The following is a 21,716-nucleotide window of genomic DNA, read 5'->3' as shown; positions in this document are numbered from 1 at the left end:
TGGACACAACGCTCCTGCCCTGCACCTGCTTTCCACGCATTAACAAGTGTTCCTACAGAACTCAGAGCAGCCCCACCCTGGTGGGTGCCAGGGAAGTAAGCTCACAGCTGTGACCCAACCTACCAGAACGAGACCCCCTGAGTGTTGGACTTGAGTTCCCAGGGGACTGGGAATGTGCTGGATTCTAGGAAACAAGAGAAGGTTTAGATACCCTTCGAAAGAACTTCAGGGTACCTGGCCTTCCTCTCAATTTGCATTGATTTAAGGGTCGTGTCTTAATCAGCATTTAAGCCGAAACAGTCACCATGTGCTGCCGTTAAGCAAATTAGAAACAGTTAAACCAGGAGGCACAGACGATTTGGATGGACTAGTAAGCTTACTCTGGCTGTGTGGCTTCTATGAACAATGTATCAGATACCTTGCTGTGTGCCTTGAGCCCCGCTGCCCTTGAGCAGCTGCCAGGGTTCGACCCAGGGGGCGCCACATGCAGGATAAGGAGAAAGTAGGTCCGACTCAGGCCAGGGTCAAGGATGAATAGAAGCCCAGGGTGCCTGGGTGGCTCAGTTGGTTAAGCGACTGCCTTCGGCTCAGGTCATGATCCTGGAGTCCCGGGATCAAGTCCCGCATCGGGGTCCCTGCTTGGCAGGGAGTCTGCCTCTCCCTCTGACCCTCCTCTCTCTCATTCTCTCTCTCTCAAATGAATAAATAAAATCTTTAAAAAAAAAAAAAAAGGATGAATAGAAGCCATGGCTGTTGACTTCCTAGGTTTGCTGAGAGAATATAGGTCACCGGCTTCTCCACGTAGCCACCAGATGTCCGCTTCCATTTACCCGAGTCCCAGGAAGACTGGCTGTGCCACATCTGCAGGGGGATGCATGACACTCATCTCCAAGGTCTGGCACATCATGTTTATAAGCTACTCAGCCGGGTTCCAGGTAGACACCAGAAGGCAGCTTGGGGTTCCTCTGGAAAGATCGATGGAGTCCCACGAAGGCACACCAGCCTGTGTGGAAGGCTTCCAGGTGTTCGGCCACGTGACACGTGTGGCATCATCACTGAGCTGCAGGCCTCTGTACCTCACTGATCACTCACAAACTTTGCAGTTTCCCCAAGGCTGTTTCTTTGCCGGGCCATCGCCATGGGCCGTGGGGTCTTGCTGGGAGTTTTCCAACAGCCTGATCGCAGGCTTTTGTATGTGATACAAGAGAGCTCAGCGTTCTGGGCTGGCACCCCGTTTCCCCACAGCACAGGCCACAGTGGAGACGGCGGCGGTGTTCTGGCTCCCTCAGAGGCTGTCCCCATTGTGTCAGGAGGAGCAGGCCATGGAGGAAGCAGTGTGACTACATGGTGCATGGAGCTGTGCCCATCCCTGGGCTGGAGCTGTGCTGAGATGCTACTGAAAATCCACATTGAGAAAGGGCTTGCTTGGCAATTATAAACATCACTCAGGTTTAAATGAGAGTCTGGGGGCGCCTGGGTAGCTCAGTCGTTAAGCATCTGCCTTCAGCTCAGGGTCCTGGGATCGAGCCCCGCACCGGGCTCCCTGCTCGGCGGGAAACCTGCTTCTCCTGCTCCCACTCCCCCTGCTTGTGTTCCCTCTTTCGCTGTCTCTCTCTCTGTCCAATAAATAAATAAAATCTTTAAAAATAAAAAAAATAAACAAGAGTCTGTTTCTGTTATTGGTGGGAATGCCAGTTGGGTGGCTGTTCAATAAAAACCACAGGCTGGCTCTATATGATTCTTTGAAGGCCCTTGGTACTATTCGAAGGTCCACGTGCCCCTGGGTTTGAAAGAGAAATCGGAAAACACAAAGAGTGGGCGTGGGTAGGGCTTGCTGGGTCAAGGCCCAGTATTTGGAATAAAGCATTGCTACAGATTAGCCACCATATGACCAAGGAATGTGCCTATGATGGTTTGGTGACCTCAGAACTTGAGTCAGACTGAGAGAGAAGTGGAAAGAGCTTCCACACTAGTAACCCCATCCCCTAGAAAATGCATTGAGTGGAAAAGAAAACTCACACCCTATCTGTGGACACTTCTGGAGAGGACTGCTTTCCCAAACCCCTCCCTCTCAGCCTCTTTATTTACAGTGCTTTGGACAATCAAGGATCTTGAAAATTCCTGAAACAAACAATCTGATTATTTGATGTTGAAATTTTTTTCAAGGGCTCTACACCAGGACAAAATGACTAAGTAAGCACCAGCCATTTTGGAAGGACTTGTTAAATTCATCTGGAAATGTTACAGGTGTCAGTAGAACCTACTAAGGAACCGTGTCCTGCCAAGCTGTGCTCCAGGAGAGCGCTGTGGACTTGCAGGGAGTGTGAGAGGGATTTCAGAGTAACTGCTCTAGGAGAGGCAGCTATTATCTTTCAAGAACATTAGGTGCATTTTACACAAGAACTGAAATTTCAGTCTCATCTTTAACTCTCCCATGCCCTCCAATGTCAGGAGCGGCTTCCTATTATCAATCTTGCGTTGCTGCAATTTATTTGTTGAACTATTAGCTATGCCACTGGGCAGTGCTTGCTATTTTCTTGCACTAAAGGAACATTCGTGATGGTCCATCTTCCCTGTCAATTAGCCCCTGGAAAAATCCTGGGTCAATAACAGCTAATTCCCTGTTAGGAAACCTGAAAGTAGGTAATCCGCCAGGAGAACTGGCACCAGGAATCAGAAACACGTAGCAAATTCAGAAGACTAATAGTGCCCATTGTTGACCAGCTTCCATTGTGTACGGGATTATACCGGCAGAAAAGAGAAAAGAGTAAATCAAATGAAAGATGTTTAAGAATTCTCTCCTCTGAAGAGTGGCCCAGTGAATTGACTTTTCTCTTCCAGGTGATCTATTTGATGTACCTACAGCATCAACATGTCAGCAAGAAAAGTGACCCAAAAAATGAGCTGGTGGGAGAGCAAAGTGCTGATTATGAAGGTCGTCAGATTTTCAGTGACACACGTTTGGTCAACAGCCAGCACCTGCCAGGGGCCTCGGTCCACAGCTGTTATTTGTGCTGCAGTCATTGCTGGGTGCAGCAATGACTGGGAGGAAGGGCTTCGGGGAAGGGAGGTGGGCTCTGGGGCACAACCCAGAGGAACAAGCATATTTCCGCACAAATAACAACTCCAATGAACACTGTTCCAAGGAGTGCCTCCGATTGAACCGAGGTTTCCGAAACAAATGACTCTGCAGAAGGAATTAGGTCATGGCTGGAGGTTTCCAGAGGTTTATTTGGAATGACACAGCACTGAAAACATAACTCTTACAGATGATTTGTGGATACAGCATACATTGCCTATCTTATTTTAGGACAATCTGGGAAGATGAGTTGCATAAAGAGTTGGAAATTTATAAGAGCTTTTTTTTTTTTATAGTGTTCTTTGGGGGTGGACTTTGATGCCCCATCAACCAGCCAATCTTTGAAAGGCAGAAGGTAACACTACAGAGCTGCTCATCCCGACTAGCTTACCTCCAGCCTCAGCAGCTGGACCCTAGATAACGAGGCTCTGCTTTTCCAAAGGGACAAGGAGCCTTGACATGCTATCTGTCATCACATCCTGACAAATGCACATTACACAACGCAGATACCGTCGACTGTTTTGGCAATGGGATGGCTGGTTTTGCCCCAAGGCAAAACTGCAACTGTAATGCCAGACAGAGCAAGAGCAATGTATGGATCAAGGACACTCGAGAGGCAAAGAACTACAATGGAACGAAAGGAAACAACTATGTATATGTAGCTTTGTGCATACACATAGACCCAGGAGTGATGGGAACTAGCATGTAGAACTGCGTGGCCATATACACAAAGAGAGAGAGGTGTTGGAAAAGAACCTTTTGTGTAGCAGTTGAGTTTGAAACACAGTCAGCTTGAAAGGGAGAGAGAGCGCGTGCTCACACCTGTGCAGGGGAAGGAGATAATCTCGTACTACAGGATAATTCATTACGTCTTCCACAGGGCAGGCACTCAGGAACCACACACGTGGTGCTCAGAAATGAAGGTTCTGGTCTGGAGAAAGCTACTTTGAAAATGGTGGGAGGGGATCAAGTACAAGAGTCTCCACAGCTTGGACAAAGCACAAAGAAACCTTTTATGCATAACGTGGGAACCAGTGAGGACTTTATCTGTAATTTACTTTTCTCTCTCTCTCTCTTTTTTTTTTTTGCACACGTACTCCATTGATATATCTTTCCAAGCTTTGTCTGGCACCAACCTGTAAATCATTAAGAGTATAATAGCAAAGTGAACTCTTCGGGTTTTCACGGAGGTTTAAAAACCCAATAACGAGGCTCTTTCTACAATATTCTTGGCCCTAATCCAGGCGCCGGGTGAAGTTCTCTGGAAAGAGGCCTTTGTAGGTGGCAAGGTCTCTGTACTGAAGCCAGTCTGATTCCTTCACTCCTACCAGCCAGCCTGCATCCTGCAAGACAAAGACAGGGCACTCAAGGTCCAAGGGACTACTGGAAAAATCTGCTCTGCCAACAGTTAACGAAATAATTTAGCATTGTGATCCTGCACTAGGATGTTACATTATATATAAACCAGTGTGCTGAGATAGGTCAGTGGAAGCGCTTGTCCCAAATAAGCTGTTAGGTAAAAAAAAAAAAAAATAACAGTAAACATTTGAAATGATTTATTTTCTGGATCTGGGAAAGCTAACTGAACATTAAAACAAATAGTATAATTTTGTCTAAAGTACAACTCGTTGATGTTAACTGGATTATGACATGAGTTCTTAAGGAAGAGAAAAGGATTAGAATGCTAGCCAGGGCAAAGAGAGGACACCACATGAAAACATGTCATGCACAGGAACACTCCCTATTCTGTGGGTCACAGTGAAAAAGTGACATGAGGACCCAGGTCAGAATATAGTGTGGACCAGGCCATGGGAGGTCTCGTATTCCATCCCGAACACTCGCTTATAGGAAAGAACTCTGTACCCTCAGCTCACATCATGTGACCCAAATAAACCAGCATACACAAGGCTTATCAAATAATAGCTGCTACATCTGGATACCTGCTCTTGCCATTCTGTCTGTTGTTGCTGTTATAGTATTTCATTTTTCAAGTTTATATGAACTACGAAGCAGTTTGTTGTCATGGCATTCTTGCTGGAAACATTCATATATTCTTTATGTATTTTTTATCAACTATTCCTCCTAAACATTGGTCTGTCTTATAGGAGTACCATCATAAAAACAAAGACATTTAGCCACAGAAAGGAAACAGAAGCCACCATGTATGGCCATTTAGCTCGAGAGATGATACATAAAACGGAGAATGGAGGCTGCTATTTGCCCTTGGCCTCTCGCAGATAAGCAGAGTCTGGTTGGAAAAGGCTGAGTGGAAGAAACAGCATGAAACATACAGACTGTATGATGCAAAAACTAGCGGGAGATGACTTGTCTTGATTATGTTAACCAGTCCACGAAAGAGATCCACTTAGGATGAGGGATGGCCAGATTTAATCTGAAGCAATTCCCAACAGAGTTCAAGTACATCAGATAAAATGAGGTCTCCAAAATTAAATAAAGAAGTTGAATACATTCCCTTCTGATGTAATCCGAGACTATAAATTAATGCTGCTATACAGACAAGCAATATAAGCATTTAGACAGGCCAATTTTTGAAGGCAGAAAAAGAAAACCCAGGGAAAAAGATGACTCAATAAAATGACTGATAATATCCTGGCTAGGAGGAAGAGTGTCCTCTTTAAAATTATGACGTGATATACATGAAGGGCGAAGTTATACTTAAAGCAAGAGATGATAACTCATTTTTTTCTGAATCTCCAGCAGCATCTAAAAGGCCGTATTTCCCCCCACATATGTCTATATTTGACTTTATTTACAATGAGGGAAAAATCTAATGGAGCCAAGCAGAGTCATGCATTTTAAAATTGTTTCCATAAAGAAAAAAAGTTAAGAACTGGCACAAACTCAGAATCAAGATATATTCTAACATGTATATTCTGAAATATAATTATATAGTAAAGTGAAAAATATTAGCCAATATCAATCTCTAGCTGAGGCAAATAGGGAAAATTAAATGTTAACTGCTTAAAATATGTAGTAGACGAAAGACTTACAGTTCTGGCAATGGCAAAATTGCTTGTATCAGATAAGTGCTTCTGCACAGAACACTTATAAACACTAGAATAACTATATATCTACATATACATAACTACACATCTATATATACACATGTGTACATATATGCAACTATTTATATATAGAAATGACTTATAAAATATATAACATAGAAAGTTATATAATGGGATTGTTACAAATAACAAGGTGGACATATTTAACAACTATTTGAAGGCACTGGCAGTGACCAAAAGCAGGCAAAAATTAGAGAATAGGGGCGCCTGGGTGGATCAGTCATCAAGCGTCTGCCTTTGACTCAGGTCATGATCCCAGGGTCCTGGGATCAAGCCCCACATTGGGCTTCCTGCTCAGCAGGAAGCCTGTTTCTCCCTCTCCCACTCCACCTACTTGCTATCTCTCTCTCTCTGTCAAATAAATAAATAAAAAATCTTTAAAAAAATTAGAGAATATTTAACTCCTGAAAGTAGGAAATTGCAGTGAATGAGATCCGTGCTAATACTAATACAGCTTTCCCTTGAGTATTATCCTCAGTCTGAGTGATGCAGGGCATTCAAAGGAAGAGTGGAGGGCATCCAGAGCAGCTGTATGTTTTTTAATTTTATTTATTTATTAGAGAGAGAAAGCACGAGCAAGGGGAGGGACAGAGGGAGGAAGAGAGAGAATCTTACGCAGACTCCACACCTAGCACATGGGGCTCAATCTCATGACACTGAGATCATGACCTGTGCTGAAATCAAGAGTCGGATGCTTAAACCCAGGCACCCTGAGCAGCTGTATTTTTAAGGGGGATATTTTGAAAAGAAGAGATGTACAGTGGTAGTTTACCAAATATGCAGAGAAACTTCCCTAAAATCCTGAATTACCCTACCCCCACAAGCTGTGAATATACAGGGGCTCCCCCAAGGAGTCTGGGAGAAAGCAACAGGAGGCAGGCAGAACAGCCAAGGGGAAATTTAAGCCTTGGAGGGGAGGCAGAGTTTAGAGTCTGACTCCCACCAAGTTAGGAGGCTTGGTCAACCCTTCAGGATTTCTCCTGATATCCCAGAAGGGCCATCCTTGGAAGTAAAAGATGACTCAGGACTAAGAATTCATCCTAAAAGTAAAGGCAAAATTGAAACAGAATCATCCTAACAAAGTATAAGACAAAACATCCATGAATTTAAGTTAATTATCTAGTAACTTCCATATCTGCTAGGGGGAAAAAGAAACAAGCTTCAGAAACAGAAGATGGAATCCAGACTCTGCAATGTGTCCAATATCAGTAAAAAAATTACTAGATATGAGAAAAAAAGGAACATATCCCCTGCAGACAAAAGGCAACTGATATAAATGTGTGCTGAGATGAATTAGTTTTTTGGAATTAGCAGTAGAAAATTAATGTAGCTATTGCAAATATGTACAAGTACCTAACACTGAAAGTGGCAATAATGAAAGAATAGATGGGAAATCTCATGAAAGAAATGGCGAGTAAATTTAAAAAAACAAAAGAAAACACACGAACATTACAGAACTGTATATATATAGCATCTGAAATGAAAAAGACACTGGATAAGCTTCACAACCAATTTTAAAGTAGCAGAAGAAAGGGCCACTGTACTTGAAGACAAACCAATAAAAATGATCCAACGTGAGTACCAGAAAGAAATACATAGTGCATAAAAGGAACAGTCTTAGACATCGAGAAGTCCAACAGATGTATAATTAGAGAATCACAAAAAGAGGAAAAAGAGAATGAGGCAGCAAAGAATTTAAGAAAAATTAGCCAGAAGTCTTCCAAATGTAATGAAAAACATCAGGTTACAAATCTAAGCACCTCAGTGAACCCCAAGCATGAAAACTACAAAAAAACACAAGACCTAAGCACATTATACTGAACCTATAAAAACCAAAGATACAGAGAAATTCTTAAAAGCAGTCAGGGAAAAAGGCACATTGGATACCCAGAAACAACAGTAAACAAATGGCAGCTGATTTCTAGTCAGAAAGAGCAGAAAACAGAAAACAATGGAACATCTTTAAAGAGTTGAAAGAAAAAAAGTCAACTCAGAATTTTTTCTCTTGGGAAAAGATCTTTAAAAAATTAAGATGAATAAAGAGATTTTCAGACAAACAGAAGCTGAGAGTATTTATTGCCAGCAGATTAGCACTATAGAAATTAGTAAAGAAAATTTTTCGGGTGCCTGGGTGGCTCCGTTGGTTAAGCATCTGCCTTTGGCTCAGGTCACGATCTGAGGGTCCTCGGATCAAGCTCCACACTGGGTTCTCCCTCTCCTTCTGCCCCTCCCGATGCTCATGCTCTCTCTCTCAAATAAATAAATAAAATCTTAAAAACAAAAAAAAGAAAGAAAAAAATTGTTTTCAGGCAGGGGCACCTGGCCGGCTCAGAGCATGGGACTCTTGATCTCAGGGTTGTGAGTTTGAGCCCCACATTGGGTGTAGAGATTACTTAAAAATAAAATCTTAAAAAAAAAAAAAAGCAAGAAGGAAAAAGAAAAGGCACTCTGAAAAACAGTATTTAAAAAAAAAAAAGAAATGAGGAAAATTTTTCAGGCGGAAAGACATGAGACCAGATGGAAACTCAGATCTGTAGGAAGAACCAGGAAGAGCACAGGAACGGGTAAACACGTTGGTAGACATAAGACTAGTTTTTTCCTCTTAATTTCTTTAAAAGATAACTTTTGGTTAATGTGAAAAATATTAGTTTATATAATGGAGTTTTTTTTTTTTTTAAGATTTTATTTATTTATTTGACAGAGAGAGACACAGCGAGACAGGGAACACAAGCAGGGGGGAGTGGGAGAGGGAAAAGCAAGCTTCTCATGGAGCCGGGAGTCCGATGCGGGGCTCGATCCCAGGACCCTGGGATCATGACCTGAGCCGAAGGCAGATGTCTAACAACTGAGCCACCCAGGCACCCCATAATGGAGTTTTTAATGATTTTTAGATATGTAACCACTTTTGCCTGATACTAGTAATTAATGCTTTGTCACTTTTTGCTTTGAAGAGTACATCTGAGACTTTAACAATTTCATTAATTCTTTCAAAGAACTAACTTTTGGACTTATTAGTTTTCTCCATTGTGCGTCTTTTTAGTGCAATCGTTTGTGCATTTATTTTTATCATTTCTTCCTCCCATGTGCTTTGTACTTAATTGGATCTATTTTTTTTATCTCCTTGGACTAAAAACTTAGAAACTGATGATCACTAGGAAATATTTTTTTTAATTTACACTGTGATTTCTTTGGTCCAGATTATTTAGAAGGATATTTTTAAATTTTTTAAATATTTAGAGCTTTTAAAGCTATATTGTTATCGATCTCTAATTGAATTTTATTGTGGTAGAGACTTCGTTTCACCCAGCACCTGCTCTATCTTTTAAATGTACTATCAAGAGAAAGAACGAAATGTGGGGTCAAGGGAAACCTTAACCTCTAAGGTAGTGTGACCTTATATTTTGGGGAAGATTTCTTAAAGAAATATCCTTGAGAATATTATAGAGATTAGAGCTCTTCTCTCCAGGAAAACATGTTAATAGGCACATTTACATATTTTGCATACGATTTAGGGACTCACAAATCCTACGAATAAGAACAAAGAACAAAATGGAATTCTCAGCATCTTCACATCAGAACACTATGCTCAAAGGTGATTTATTTTAAGAATCTTTCAAAATTGAGGTATAGAGGGGTGGAGCAAGATGGCGAAGGAGTAGGAGACCTGGATTTCGTCTGGTCTCAGGAATTCAGCTGGATGGGGATCAAACCATTCTGAACACCTACAAACTCAACAGGAAATCGAAGAAAAGAACACCAACAACTCTCTGGACAGAAAAGTGACCACTTTCTGGAAGGTAAGACGTGCAGAGAAGTGAATCCGAGGTGATATTCGGGAAGATAAATGGCGTGGGGAGGGGCCTCCATCAGCTGCTACTGGCAAGTGACAGAGGAGCAGAGCAAAAAATCAGAACTTTTAGAAGTCTGCCCTGCTGACGGATGTCGCTCCATGGCTAAGCGGGGGTGGAACCCTCGTTGGGACACTGTGGTCTCAGGACCCTCGGGGTTACAGAAAGACCGGGGGTGCCTGAGTGCGGCAGAGCTCCCAGGTATCGGAGCGGGGAAGCCGGCTACAGAGACGGAGCCCAGGCGCGGGCTCTCAGCTCGGGGTTGCCATAAACCGTGATCCGCGGCACAGTCGGGCCACTGCTCCTCCAGTAGTGACCCAACAAGCGGCAGATCTGGGGTGACTCCCCTTCCTCCCCCGGGAGGAGAGGTGCGGGAGCACACTGCAGGGATCTGCTGGGTTTGGAGACTCCACACGGGGTCAGGAGCCAGAGACAGACATGCTTGTTCACAGGCTGGGTGAGCACGGAGTGAGGCCGGAGACCAGGGAGACGGGAGTGACTGACGGCTTTTCTCTGGGGGTGTGCTGGGAGTGGGGCCCCGAGTTCTTGGGTCCTCTGGGGCGGAGACTGGGAGGCCGCCATTTTCACTCTCGTCCTCCAAAGCTGTACGGAAAGCTTGCAGGGAACAAAAGCTCCCGAGAGCAAACCCGAGCAGATTACTTAGCCTGGACCAGCAAGGGCGGGGCAATTCCATCTCCAGCAAAGGCATTTGGGAACCACAGCAACAGGCCCCTCCCCCAGAAGATCAGCAAGAACAGCCAGCCAAGACCAAGTTTACCAATCAATGAGAACGGCAGAACTCCAGCGCTAGGGGAATACATAGAATCCATGGCTTTTTTACCATGATTCTTTAGTCTTTCAAAGTTAATTTTTTTTTAAAGATTTTATTTATTTATTTGAGAGAGAGAATGAGAGAGAGTGAGTACATGAGAGGGGGGAGGGTCAGAGGGAGAAGCAGACTCCCTGCCGAGCAGGGAGTCCAATGCGGGACTCGATCCAGGGACTCCAGGATCATGACCTGAGCCGAAGGCAGTCGCTTAACCAACTGAGCCACCCAGGAGCCCCCAAATTAATTTTTTTTAACTGTCTTTTTTTTTTGAATTTTCCTTTTTCCCTTTTTCAACCAACATCTTATCAATCCCTTTTTTAAAAAACATTTTTTATTTTTCATTTTTAGAGTCATATTCTATCCCTTCGTAGTAGTTACCCTTATTTTTGGCATATATATATAAGTTGTTCTCTCTTTAAAATTTTGAGATAGTTTCTTCTAACAGATCAAAATATACCCTAAATCTCTAGTGTATGGTTTTGTTCTACTCTCCTGCCTGATCACATTCTCTCCCTTTTTTTTTTTAATGCTCTTCTTTCTTTTTTCAAACAACTTCTTATCAATTCCTTTTATAAAATTTCTTATAATTTCCATCTTTACAGTCATATTCCATCCCTTCATCATATCAACCCTTATTTTTGTACATATATAAGTTTTTTTTTCTTTAAAATTTTGGGAGGCACTTTCTTCTAAAAGACCAAAATACACCCCAAATCTAGTGTGTGGCACTGATCTGTGCACCAGCCTGATCATATTTGATCATACTCTGTTTTTTTTTGTTTTGTTCTGTTTTTGTTTGTTTTTATCTTTTTCTTTTTCTTTTTTATTCTTTCCCTTTCTTTTCCCCTGGCTTCAGGTCTTTTCTGATTTGTTTAGAGTATATTTTCTGGGGACGTTGTTACCCTGTTAGCATTTTGTTCTCTCATTCATCTATTCTCCTCTGCACAAAATGACAAGACGGAAAAAATCAACTCAACAAAAAGAACAAGAGGTACTACCGACTGCCAGGGACCTACTCAATACAGACCTTAGTATGATGTCGGGTCTAGAGTTCAGAATCATCACTTTAAAGATACTAGCTGGGCTTGAAAAAAGCATGAAAGATATTAGAGAAACCCTTTCTAGAAATAAAGGAACTAAAATCTAACCAAGTCAAAATCAAAAAGGCTATTAATGAGGTGCAATAAAAAATGGGGGTGCTAACTGCCAGGATAAATGAGGCAGAAGAGAGAATCAGTGAGATAGAAGACCAAATGATGGAAAATAAAGAAGCTGAGAAAAAGAGAGATAAACAACTACTGGATCACGAGGGCAGAATTCGAGAGATAAGCGATACCATAAGACGAAACAACATTAGAATAATGGGGATCCCAGAAGAAGAAGAAAGAGAGAGAGGGACAGAAGGTATATTGGAGCAAATTATAGCAGAGAACTTCCCTAATCTGGGGAAGGAAACAGGCGTCAAATCCAGGAAGCACAGAGAACCCCTTTCAAAATCAATAAGAATAGGTCAACACCCCGACATCTAATAGTAAAACTTACAAGTCTCAGAGACAATGAGAAAAACTGAAAGCAACTCGGGAGAAGAAATTTGTAACCTACAATGGTATAAACATTAGATTGGCAACAGACCTATCCACAGACACCTGGCAGGCCAGAAAGGACTGGCATGATCTATTCAGAGCACTAAATGGGAAAAACATGCAGCCAAGAATACTATATCCAGCTAGGCTGTCACTGAAAATAGAAGGAGAGAGAAAAAGCTTCCAGGACAAACAAAAACTGAAGGAATTTGCAAACACGAAACCAGCCCTACAAGAAATCTTGAAAGGGGTCCTCTAAGCAAAGAGAGAGCCTAAAAGCAACATAGACCAGAAAGGAACACAGACAATATTCAGTAACAGTCACCTTACAGGCAATACAATGGCACTAAATTCATATCTTTTAATAGTTACCCTGAATGTAAATGGGCTAAATGCCCCAATCAAAAGACACAGGCTATCAGACTGGATTAAAAAACAAGACCCATCGATATGCTGTCTGCAAGAGACTCATTTTAGACCCAAAGACACGCCCAGATTGAAAGTGAAGGGGTGGAAAACCGTTTACCATGCTAATGGACACCAAAAGAAAGCTGGGGTGGCAATCCTTATATCAGACAAATTAGATTTTAAACCAAAGACTGTAATAAGAGATGAGGAAGGACATTATATCCTACTTAAAGGGTCTATCCAACAAGAAGATCTAACAATTGTAAATATCTATACCCCTAACATGGGAGCACCAATTAATAACAAAAGCAAAGAAACACATTGTCAACAATACAATAATAGTGGGGGACTTTAAAAACCCCCTCACTGAGATGGAGAGATCCTCTAAGCAAAAGATCAACAAGGAAATAAAGACTTTAAATGACACACTGGACCAAATGGACTTCACAGACATATTCAGAACATTCCATCCCAAAGCAACAGAATACACATTCTTCTCTAGTGCCCATGGAACATTCTCCAGAATAGATCACATCCTAGGTCATAAATCAGGTCTCAACCGGTACCAAAAGATTGGGATCATTCCCTGCCTATTTTCAGACCACAATGCTTTGAAACTGGAACTCAATCACAAGACGAAAGTCGGAAAGAACTCAAATACACGGAGGCTAAAGAGCATGCTACTAAAGAATGAATGGGTCAACCAGGAAATTAAAGAAGAATTAAAAAAATTCATGGAAACCAATGAAAATGAAAACACAACTGTTCAAAATCTTTGGGATGCAGCAAAGGCAGTCCTAAGAGGAAAATATATAGCAATACAAGCCTTTCTCAAGAAACAAAAAAGGTCTCAAGTACACAACCTAACCCTACACCTAAAGGAGCTGGAGAAAGAACAGCAAATAAAGCCTAAACCCAGCAGGAGAAGAGAAATTATAAAGATCAGAGCAGAACTCAATGAAATAGAAACCAAAAGAACAGTAGAACAGATCAATGAAACTAGGAGCTGGTTCTTTGAAAGAATTAACAAGATTGATAAACCCCTGGCCAGACTTATCAAAAAGAGAAGAGAAATGACCCAAGTAAATAAAATCATGAATGAAAGAGGAGAGATCACAACCAACACCAAAGAAATACAAACAATTATAAGAACATATGATGAGCAACTCTATGCCAGCAAATTAGATCATCTGGAAGAAATGGATGCATTCCTAGAGATACATCAACTACCAAAACTGAACCAGGAAGAAATGAAAAACCTGAACAGACCTATAACCACTAAGGAAATTGAAGCAGTCATCAAAAATCTCCCAACAAACAAAAACCCAGGGCCAGATGGTTTCCCAGGGGAATTCTACCAAACATTTCAAGAAGAATTGATATCTATTCTTCTGAAACTGTTCCAAAAAATAGAAATGGAAGGAAAACTTCCCAACTCATTTTATGAGGCCAGCATTACCTTGATCCCCAAACCAGACAAAGACCCCATCAAAAAGGAGAATTACAGACCAATATCCCTGATGAACATGGATGCAAAAATTCTCACCCAAATACTAGCCAATAGGATCCAACAGTCCATTAAAAGAATTATTCACCACGACCAAGTGGGATTTATCCCTGGGCTGCAAGGTTGGTTCAACATCCGCAAATCAATCAACGTGATACAATACATTAACAAAAGAAAGAACAAGAATCATATGATCCTCTCAATAGATGCAGAAAAAGCATTTGACAAAGTATAGCATCCTTTCTTGATCAAAACTCTTCAGAGTATAGGGATAGAGGGTACATACCTCAATATCATAAAAGCCATCTATGAAAAACCTACAGCGAATATCATTCTCAATGGGGAAAAACTGAGAGCTTTCCCCCTAAGGTCAGGAATGCGGCAGGGATGTCCACTATCACCACTGCTATTCAGCATAGTATTAGAAGTCCTAGCCACAGCAATCAGACAACAAAAAGAAATAAAAGGCATACAAATCGGCAAAGAAGTCAAGCTCTCACTCTTTGCAGATGATATGATACTTTATGTGGAAAACCCAAAAGATTCCACCCCAAAACTGCTAGAACTCATGCAGGAATTCAGTAAAGTGGCAGGATATAAAATCAATGCACAGAAATCAGTGGCATTCCTATACACCAACAACAAGACAGAAGAAAGAGAAATTAAGGAGTCGATCCCATTTACAATTGCACCCAAAACCATAAGATACCTAGGAATAAATCTAACCAAAGAGGCAAAGGATCTGTACTCAGAAAACTATAAAATACTCATGAAAGAAATTGAGGAAGACACAAAGAAATGGAAAAAAGTTCCATGCTCATGGATTGGAAGAACAAATATTGTGAAGATGTCAATGCTACCTAGAGCAATCTACACATTCAATGCAATCCCCATCAAAATACCATCCACTTTTTTCAAAGAAATGGAACAAATAATCCTAAAATTTGTATGGAACCAGAAAAGACCCCGAATAGCCAGAGGAATGTTGAAAAAGAAAAGCAAAGCTGGCAGCATCACAATTCCGGACTTCCAGCTCTATTACAAAGCTGTCATCATCAAGACAGTATGGTACTGGCACAAAAACAGACACATAGATCAATGGAACAGAATAGAGAGCCCACAAATGGACCCTCAACTCTATGATCAACTCATCTTCCACAAAGCAGGAAAGAATGTCCAATGGAAAAAAGACAGTCTCTTCAACAAACGGTGTTGGGAAAATTGGACAGCCACATGCAGAAGAATGAAACTGGACCAGTCCTTACACCACACACAAAAATAGACTCCAAATGGTTGAAAGACCTCAATGTGAGACAGGAGTCCATCAAAATCCTAAAGGAGAACACAGGCAGAAACCTCTGGGACCTCTGCTGCAGCAACTTCTTCCTAGAAACATCGCCAAAGGCAAGGGAAGCAAGGGCAAAATGAACTATTGGGACTTCATCAAGATAAAAAGCTTTTGCACAGCAAAAGAAACAGTCAACAAAACCAAAAGACAACCGACAGAGTGGGAGAAGATATTTGCTGGGAGAAGATATTTGCCAATGACATATCAGATAAAGGGCTGCTATCAAAAATCTATAAAGAACTTATCAAACTCAACACCCAAAGAAGAAAAAATCCAATCAAGAAATGGGCAGAAGACATGAACAGACATTTTTCCAAAGAAGACATCCAAATGGCCAACAGACACATGAAAAAGTGCTCAACATTGCTCGGCATCAGGGAAATCCAAATCAAAACCTCAATGAGATATACCACCTCACACCAGTCAGAATGGCAAAAATTAACAAGTCAGGAAATGACAGATGTTGGCGGGGATGCGGAGAAAGGGGAACCCTCCTACGCTGTTGGTGCGAATGCAAGCTGGTGCAACCACTCTGGAAAACAGTATGGAGGTTCCTCAAAAAGTTGAAGATAGAACTACCATCTGACCCAGCAATTGCACTACTGGGTATTTACCCCAAAGATACAAATGTAGAGATCTGAAGGGGTACGTGCTACCGATGTTTATAGCAGCAATGTCCACAATAGCCAAACTGTGGAAAGAGCCAAGATGTCCATTGACAGATGAATGGATAAAGAAGATGTGGTATATATATACAAGGAATATTATGCAGCCATCAAAAGGAACAAGAGCTTGCCATTTGCAATGATGTGGATGGAACTGGAGAGTGTTATGCTGAGCGAAATAAATCAATCAGAGAAAGACATGTATCATATGACCTCACTATATGAGGAATTCTTAATCTCAGGAAACAAACTGAGGGTTGCTGGAGTGGGGGGTGCGGTGGGAGGGATGGGGTGGCTGGGTGATAGACATTGGGGAGGGTATGTGCTATGGTGAGAGCTGTGAATTGTGCAAGACTGTTGAATCACAGATCTGTACCTCTGAAACAAATAATGCAATATATGTTAAGAAAAAGAAGAAGAAGATAGCAGGAGGGGAAGAATGAAGGGGGCGAAATCGGAGGGGGAGATGAACCATGAGAGACGATGGACTCTGAGAAACAAACTGAGGATTCTAGAGGTGAGGGGGTGTGAGGATGGGTTAGTCTGGTGATGGGTATTAAAAAGGGCACGTTCTGCATGGAGCACTGGGTGTTATGCACAAACAATGAATCATGGAACACTACATCAAAAACTAATGATGTAATGTATGGTGATTAACATAACAATAAAAAATTTTTTAAAAAAGGAAAAAGCCAAAAAAAATTAAGGTATAATTTAAATCCTGGGTAATGCAAACATCATTTAGGTGTACAGTTTAGTGAGTTCTGACAAATGCATACACACATGTAATCCACATCCCTATTCAGATAGAAAACATTTCCATCCCCAGAACGTTCCCTCATGTTCCTTCCTGGTCAGTCTCTATACCCCTAGAGGCAACTACTTTTAAGAGGGATTTTGACCATACAATACATCATTAGTTTTTGATGTAGTGATCCATGATTCATTGTTTTCATATAACAGCCAGTGCTCCATGCAGTACGTGCTCTCCTTAATACCCATAACATAACATAATAACATAACATAATAACATAAAATTTTTTTAAAAAGGGGGATTTTGAGTGCACATGGATAGTGGTTATATTCCCTAAAGACTGATGTTTCAGAGACAATATCCCTAGAAAGTGGATGTAAAGTAAGAAATGGTCATCTATTAAGAAACAATATAACAGTATCCCAAAAGAGGTGTCCTAAAAAGCTACAGTTAGCCATGTCCTGTGCTCATAAGCCCTAAACCCTTTTCAGAGCTGCCTTGAAGCATTTCAGAAAATAGAAATGTCTTCAGTTAGTCACTGTGTCCCAGTGACCCTCAGAAAAAAAAAAAAAAACTACAACATAGTCCGTAGAACCTTTCAATCTCACTCTTTACCTGGTCAGCTTCTGAATCTGAGGGGACCACCAACACCACGTCACCCCTTTGTAAGGTAAGTTCATCAGAATTTGCTGCTTCAAAATCATGCAGTGTTTCCACCTGCAAAAGATTTTTAAAGAATTTACTAATTTTAAAAAGAAAAGGAAATGTAACATTGAAGTCTCCCAGCCAGATTATCAGCAGGTACTTGTAGAAGGCTCTCCAAGCTAGGTAAAGACAATGATCCCAGCATACCCCAAGGAAGAAGACCTCTAATCATAGAAACGAAGTCCTGTTTACTTAAAACATCCAATTCTTGAAGACTGATATTAAGACAATTTGTACGTTTAGTAATGCAATGCCTCAGCAAGAGTTGACATGTAGTGCATTAATTAAATTCTAATTCGTCATATTTTTGTTAGATATTTTCATTTTATTATCACTGATGTTTTATTATTTTTTGTTTTTAAACTTGAACTAATAATGCCTAGTGGAAAGTTCCTCTAACCTCACTTCTGTTGAATAATTAATAATTGGAAAAATCAGGGGCACCTGGGTGGCACAGTTGGTTAAGCATCAGACTCTTGATTTTGGCTCTCAGGTCATGATCTCAGGGTAGTGAGATCGAGCCCGAGGCTGGGCTTCACACTGAGCGTGAAGCCTGCTTAAGATTCTCTCTCCCTCTCTCTCTGCTGCTCCCCTGACTCCTCCCACCAATAAAATTACAATTACAATTAAATAAAATAGTACATGTAACATTTAAAAAAATAATGGGAAAAATCACTTCCCATATTTTATGGGAATTACTACTTAATTAAACCCTGTGATCATTTCTTTAAAAACTTCCTATCTTAACTTTTAAACCATGCCAATCTGTTTCTTTTCTTTCTCTCTTTTTTTTTTTACGTTGAAATATATTTGGAGTGCCTGGCTGGCTTAGATGGAAGAGCATGCGACTCTTGATCTTGGGGTTGTGAGTCTGAGCCCCAAGTTGGGTATAGAGATTACTTAAATAAATAAATAAAATTTAAAAATCGAAATAAATTTGACATATATTGTGCACATTTAAAGTGTACAGCATGCTAATTTGATACATTTGGATACTGTAGTAGGATGCCCTTATAGCAATACTGAGCCCCTCTATCACGTTATGTAATTGGCATTTGTTTCTAGTGCTAGGATAATTAAGATCTAGTCTCTGAGCAAATTTGATGATTATGATGCAATGTTGTTGTCTATATACACCATGCTGTGCATTAGATCTCTAGGGCTTATCTACTACTCACTGTGACTTTATACCCTTAAACAATACCTGTCCTCTCCCCCTACCCTTTTTCTCCTTTTTTTGAAAGATTTCTTTAAAATTTAATCATAAAAAATTCTGAGAAACAAAAGCAGGAAAAATAATATAATGACCCAGGTACTCACCCCGCTTGAGCAACTACTCAGTCATGGAGGGTTTATTTCTCCATGTCCCTCTCCTCAGCCCTACCCCCTGAGATTAAGTGATTGGCTATTAAAATGTGTATTTTTTTTATATAGAATCATAAAATGTCAGAGCTGGAAATGACAATCTTATTCCCCAATTCACAGAGAGAGGAGTGACGTTCCTCAGGCCACACTGCAGTTAGGGAGGGAAGCCGGGGTGCGTCCAGGCAGGCTGGTGTATAATCCAGCCCCAAGCAGATGCATTCATGGAGGATTTCAAAGCCCTGGTCTGAGCCCAGGGCTGGAGGGACTCAACAGGGCTGGGAGAGAAGCACGGGAGGGCACACAGGGGGTGGGGTGGGGGGATTCACCCATTCTACCAAGGGGCATATCATTTGTCCTGTGACAATCTTTAACTATGGATTGCAGAAAAATGAAAAGTAATTACTGTCGTTTCTGCTTGTCCAGCAGCCGGGAAATCCTATCATTTTACCCTGTGACGTGGGGAAAGCAGTACTGAGAAAGAATATGTATCGCAAAATGCAAACAGAAACATCCGAAAACCAAAAGTTCCAGCAAAGGGGTCTCAAAGCCAAGGAAGGACGAATGGCTCCCAGATTAAAACAAGACAAAATGACAAGACCTTGTAGAGGAAGCCGGGAGGCACTTCCTGAGCCGCCTCGCTTGCAGATGGAGCGGAGGGCAGTGGCTGGGAGTCCTGGCCCACCTCGGGCTCTGCAGGCAGCTCTGGCAGCTCACCGGCGGGGCCCGGAAGAGCCGCGGCATCGGGGGTCTCCACCGACTCTTCACCTGCGGGGGCTTCGTGGTCTCCTTCCCCTTCATTGTTGGAGGCGGGCTCTATGACGACTGAAGGGATGACCTTCTCCTGGAGGGAGAAAAATGTGGCGGTGCTGAGCAGGGGCTGGGAAGAAAGACTTCTACGTCCTCGGGCGCGCTGTGCACTGCTTCCGTCCCTGACGCACCCTCCTTGGCTCCCACGTTCCCCACCTCCCCCATTCCACAAAATGCCCGCCGTTCCCCAAACGTGGCCCAATCCTTTGGGCCTCAAGCCTTGCAGGACCTTCCTCCTGACATGGTCACCTTCTTCGCTCTCCTGAGACAGAAACCCTTAGTGGGATTAATTTCCGGATCCTTGAGCAGTCAGGCCATTTGCGAAGAGCGGGTTTCTATGGAAATTGGGAAAAGGCATAGGAGACTGGGGGGGGGGGGGGGTCGTGTGGCGCTGTGGAGACCATCCTGAAGGGGAACGTCATACGGTCCCAAGAATGGCCTCATTTTTGCCGTGGTCCACTCTTGTCCCACTGAATACTAACACTGTTTGAAGCTGACATTTAACCTCCTGTGATTGCTTTTCTCCCAGAGACCCACGCGACTCCTGACTAGCCTGCAACTGTATTGTTTGTACAGATCTGGCTGGTGTTTGGAGCAAATCCAGGTCTGTTTTGTTTGCTGATTATCAGAGCCCACACTGCAGTTAGAGCTGGAGGGATGACAGTTCCCACCAACCACTCCTCCGAGGACTCTACACTGGGGGGCGGGCGGGGGGGCGGGAAGCAGAACCAAAGGATCAAGATCTCCCTTTTATTTTGTAACAAAGATGCGAGAGGAGACGAATTTCACTAGCATAATGGAAGCCTGGAGATGTTTATTGCCTTCCAGATCAAGTTCTCGATTCCCTTAGATATCAGTGGGCTTAAGCACTTCCATTCTTCAATTTGGAGAAAATAATACACTTTTTCAACAAGTCTAACAATATAATACAAAAACACTTCTGGCGTTGTGACAAGAAAAATCTCATGAACAAATGGCACATATTTTTAAGTTATTTCTCCAAATACCAATACTACCTGCTGTTTTTCTAGTGGGATGAAAGGGATCATTTAGTTTCAAGCTTTGAGTAACCCTGGAGAGATCTGGGGGAAATTTCTTATGAGTAAACTAATCAGGACAAAGGAGAGCATCACATCGAGAGCCCACTTTTTATTGTTACCCTTCTGGAATCTAGACCAAGTGTGCACTTTAGAAGACCTGCCCTTGCTGTGTGCCCCCCACATCATGGATTATATGGATTTGTGGACTTTGAACAAACACTTCTCTGAAGAAGTGAGGAGCTGGGGCTAGTCCATCGACTTCATGTATGTATTTAATGACCTGTTGGCCTCCTGAACGTGCCAACAGGAATGGGCTTTTGCTGAAAGGAGCTTCCTAATGGTGAATTTGGGGCGCTTTGGTGATAACAACAATCCCAAAATACTACTACTAATGATAGGATGTAACTACTAATATTGGGTTCTCCCCGTGTGCCTGCCACTGGGCAAAGCACTGGATGGCTATTTCTTCACGTAATCAGTACAACCCGCCATCCGGTCACATTCTCTTCCTCACGCTTACATCATGTGCTTTATTCTTCTTCTCCATCACTGGGGGCCTGTGTGAACCTTGCAATGCTGACGCTGGGAGAGAGCCCAGCTCAGACTCTTGTTGACAATCTTATATACAAATACAAAAATAATAATAAATAAAAATATAAAGAACACACATATATATAATAAATTTGAAATAT

At 42.0% G+C, this 21,716-nt stretch overlaps 1 protein-coding gene across 2 annotated transcripts in view; it reads right to left on the bottom strand.

Moving 5' to 3' along the window:
- Window positions 1-4,314: 4,314 nt before the first annotated feature.
- Window positions 4,315-21,716, bottom strand: part of AMPH (amphiphysin) — a 299,854-nt gene continuing 282,452 nt past the window's right edge. For both annotated transcript variants that reach the window (XM_021703692.1, XM_021703694.1), the window contains 3 exons: window positions 19,776-20,018; window positions 17,723-17,824; window positions 4,315-4,422 (listed from right to left, as the gene is read on the bottom strand). In XM_021703692.1, the coding sequence (XP_021559367.1) occupies window positions 4,315-4,422; window positions 17,723-17,824; window positions 19,776-20,018 (453 nt within the window). The remainder of the gene's footprint in view (window positions 4,423-17,722; window positions 17,825-19,775; window positions 20,019-21,716) is intronic.

Source organism: Neomonachus schauinslandi, chromosome 12 (assembly GCF_002201575.2).
Source record: "Neomonachus schauinslandi chromosome 12, ASM220157v2, whole genome shotgun sequence".
NCBI lineage: Eukaryota > Metazoa > Chordata > Mammalia > Carnivora > Phocidae > Neomonachus > Neomonachus schauinslandi.
Note: the sequence above shows the minus strand (reverse complement) of the source record. Positions and strands in the feature narration are given on the sequence as shown.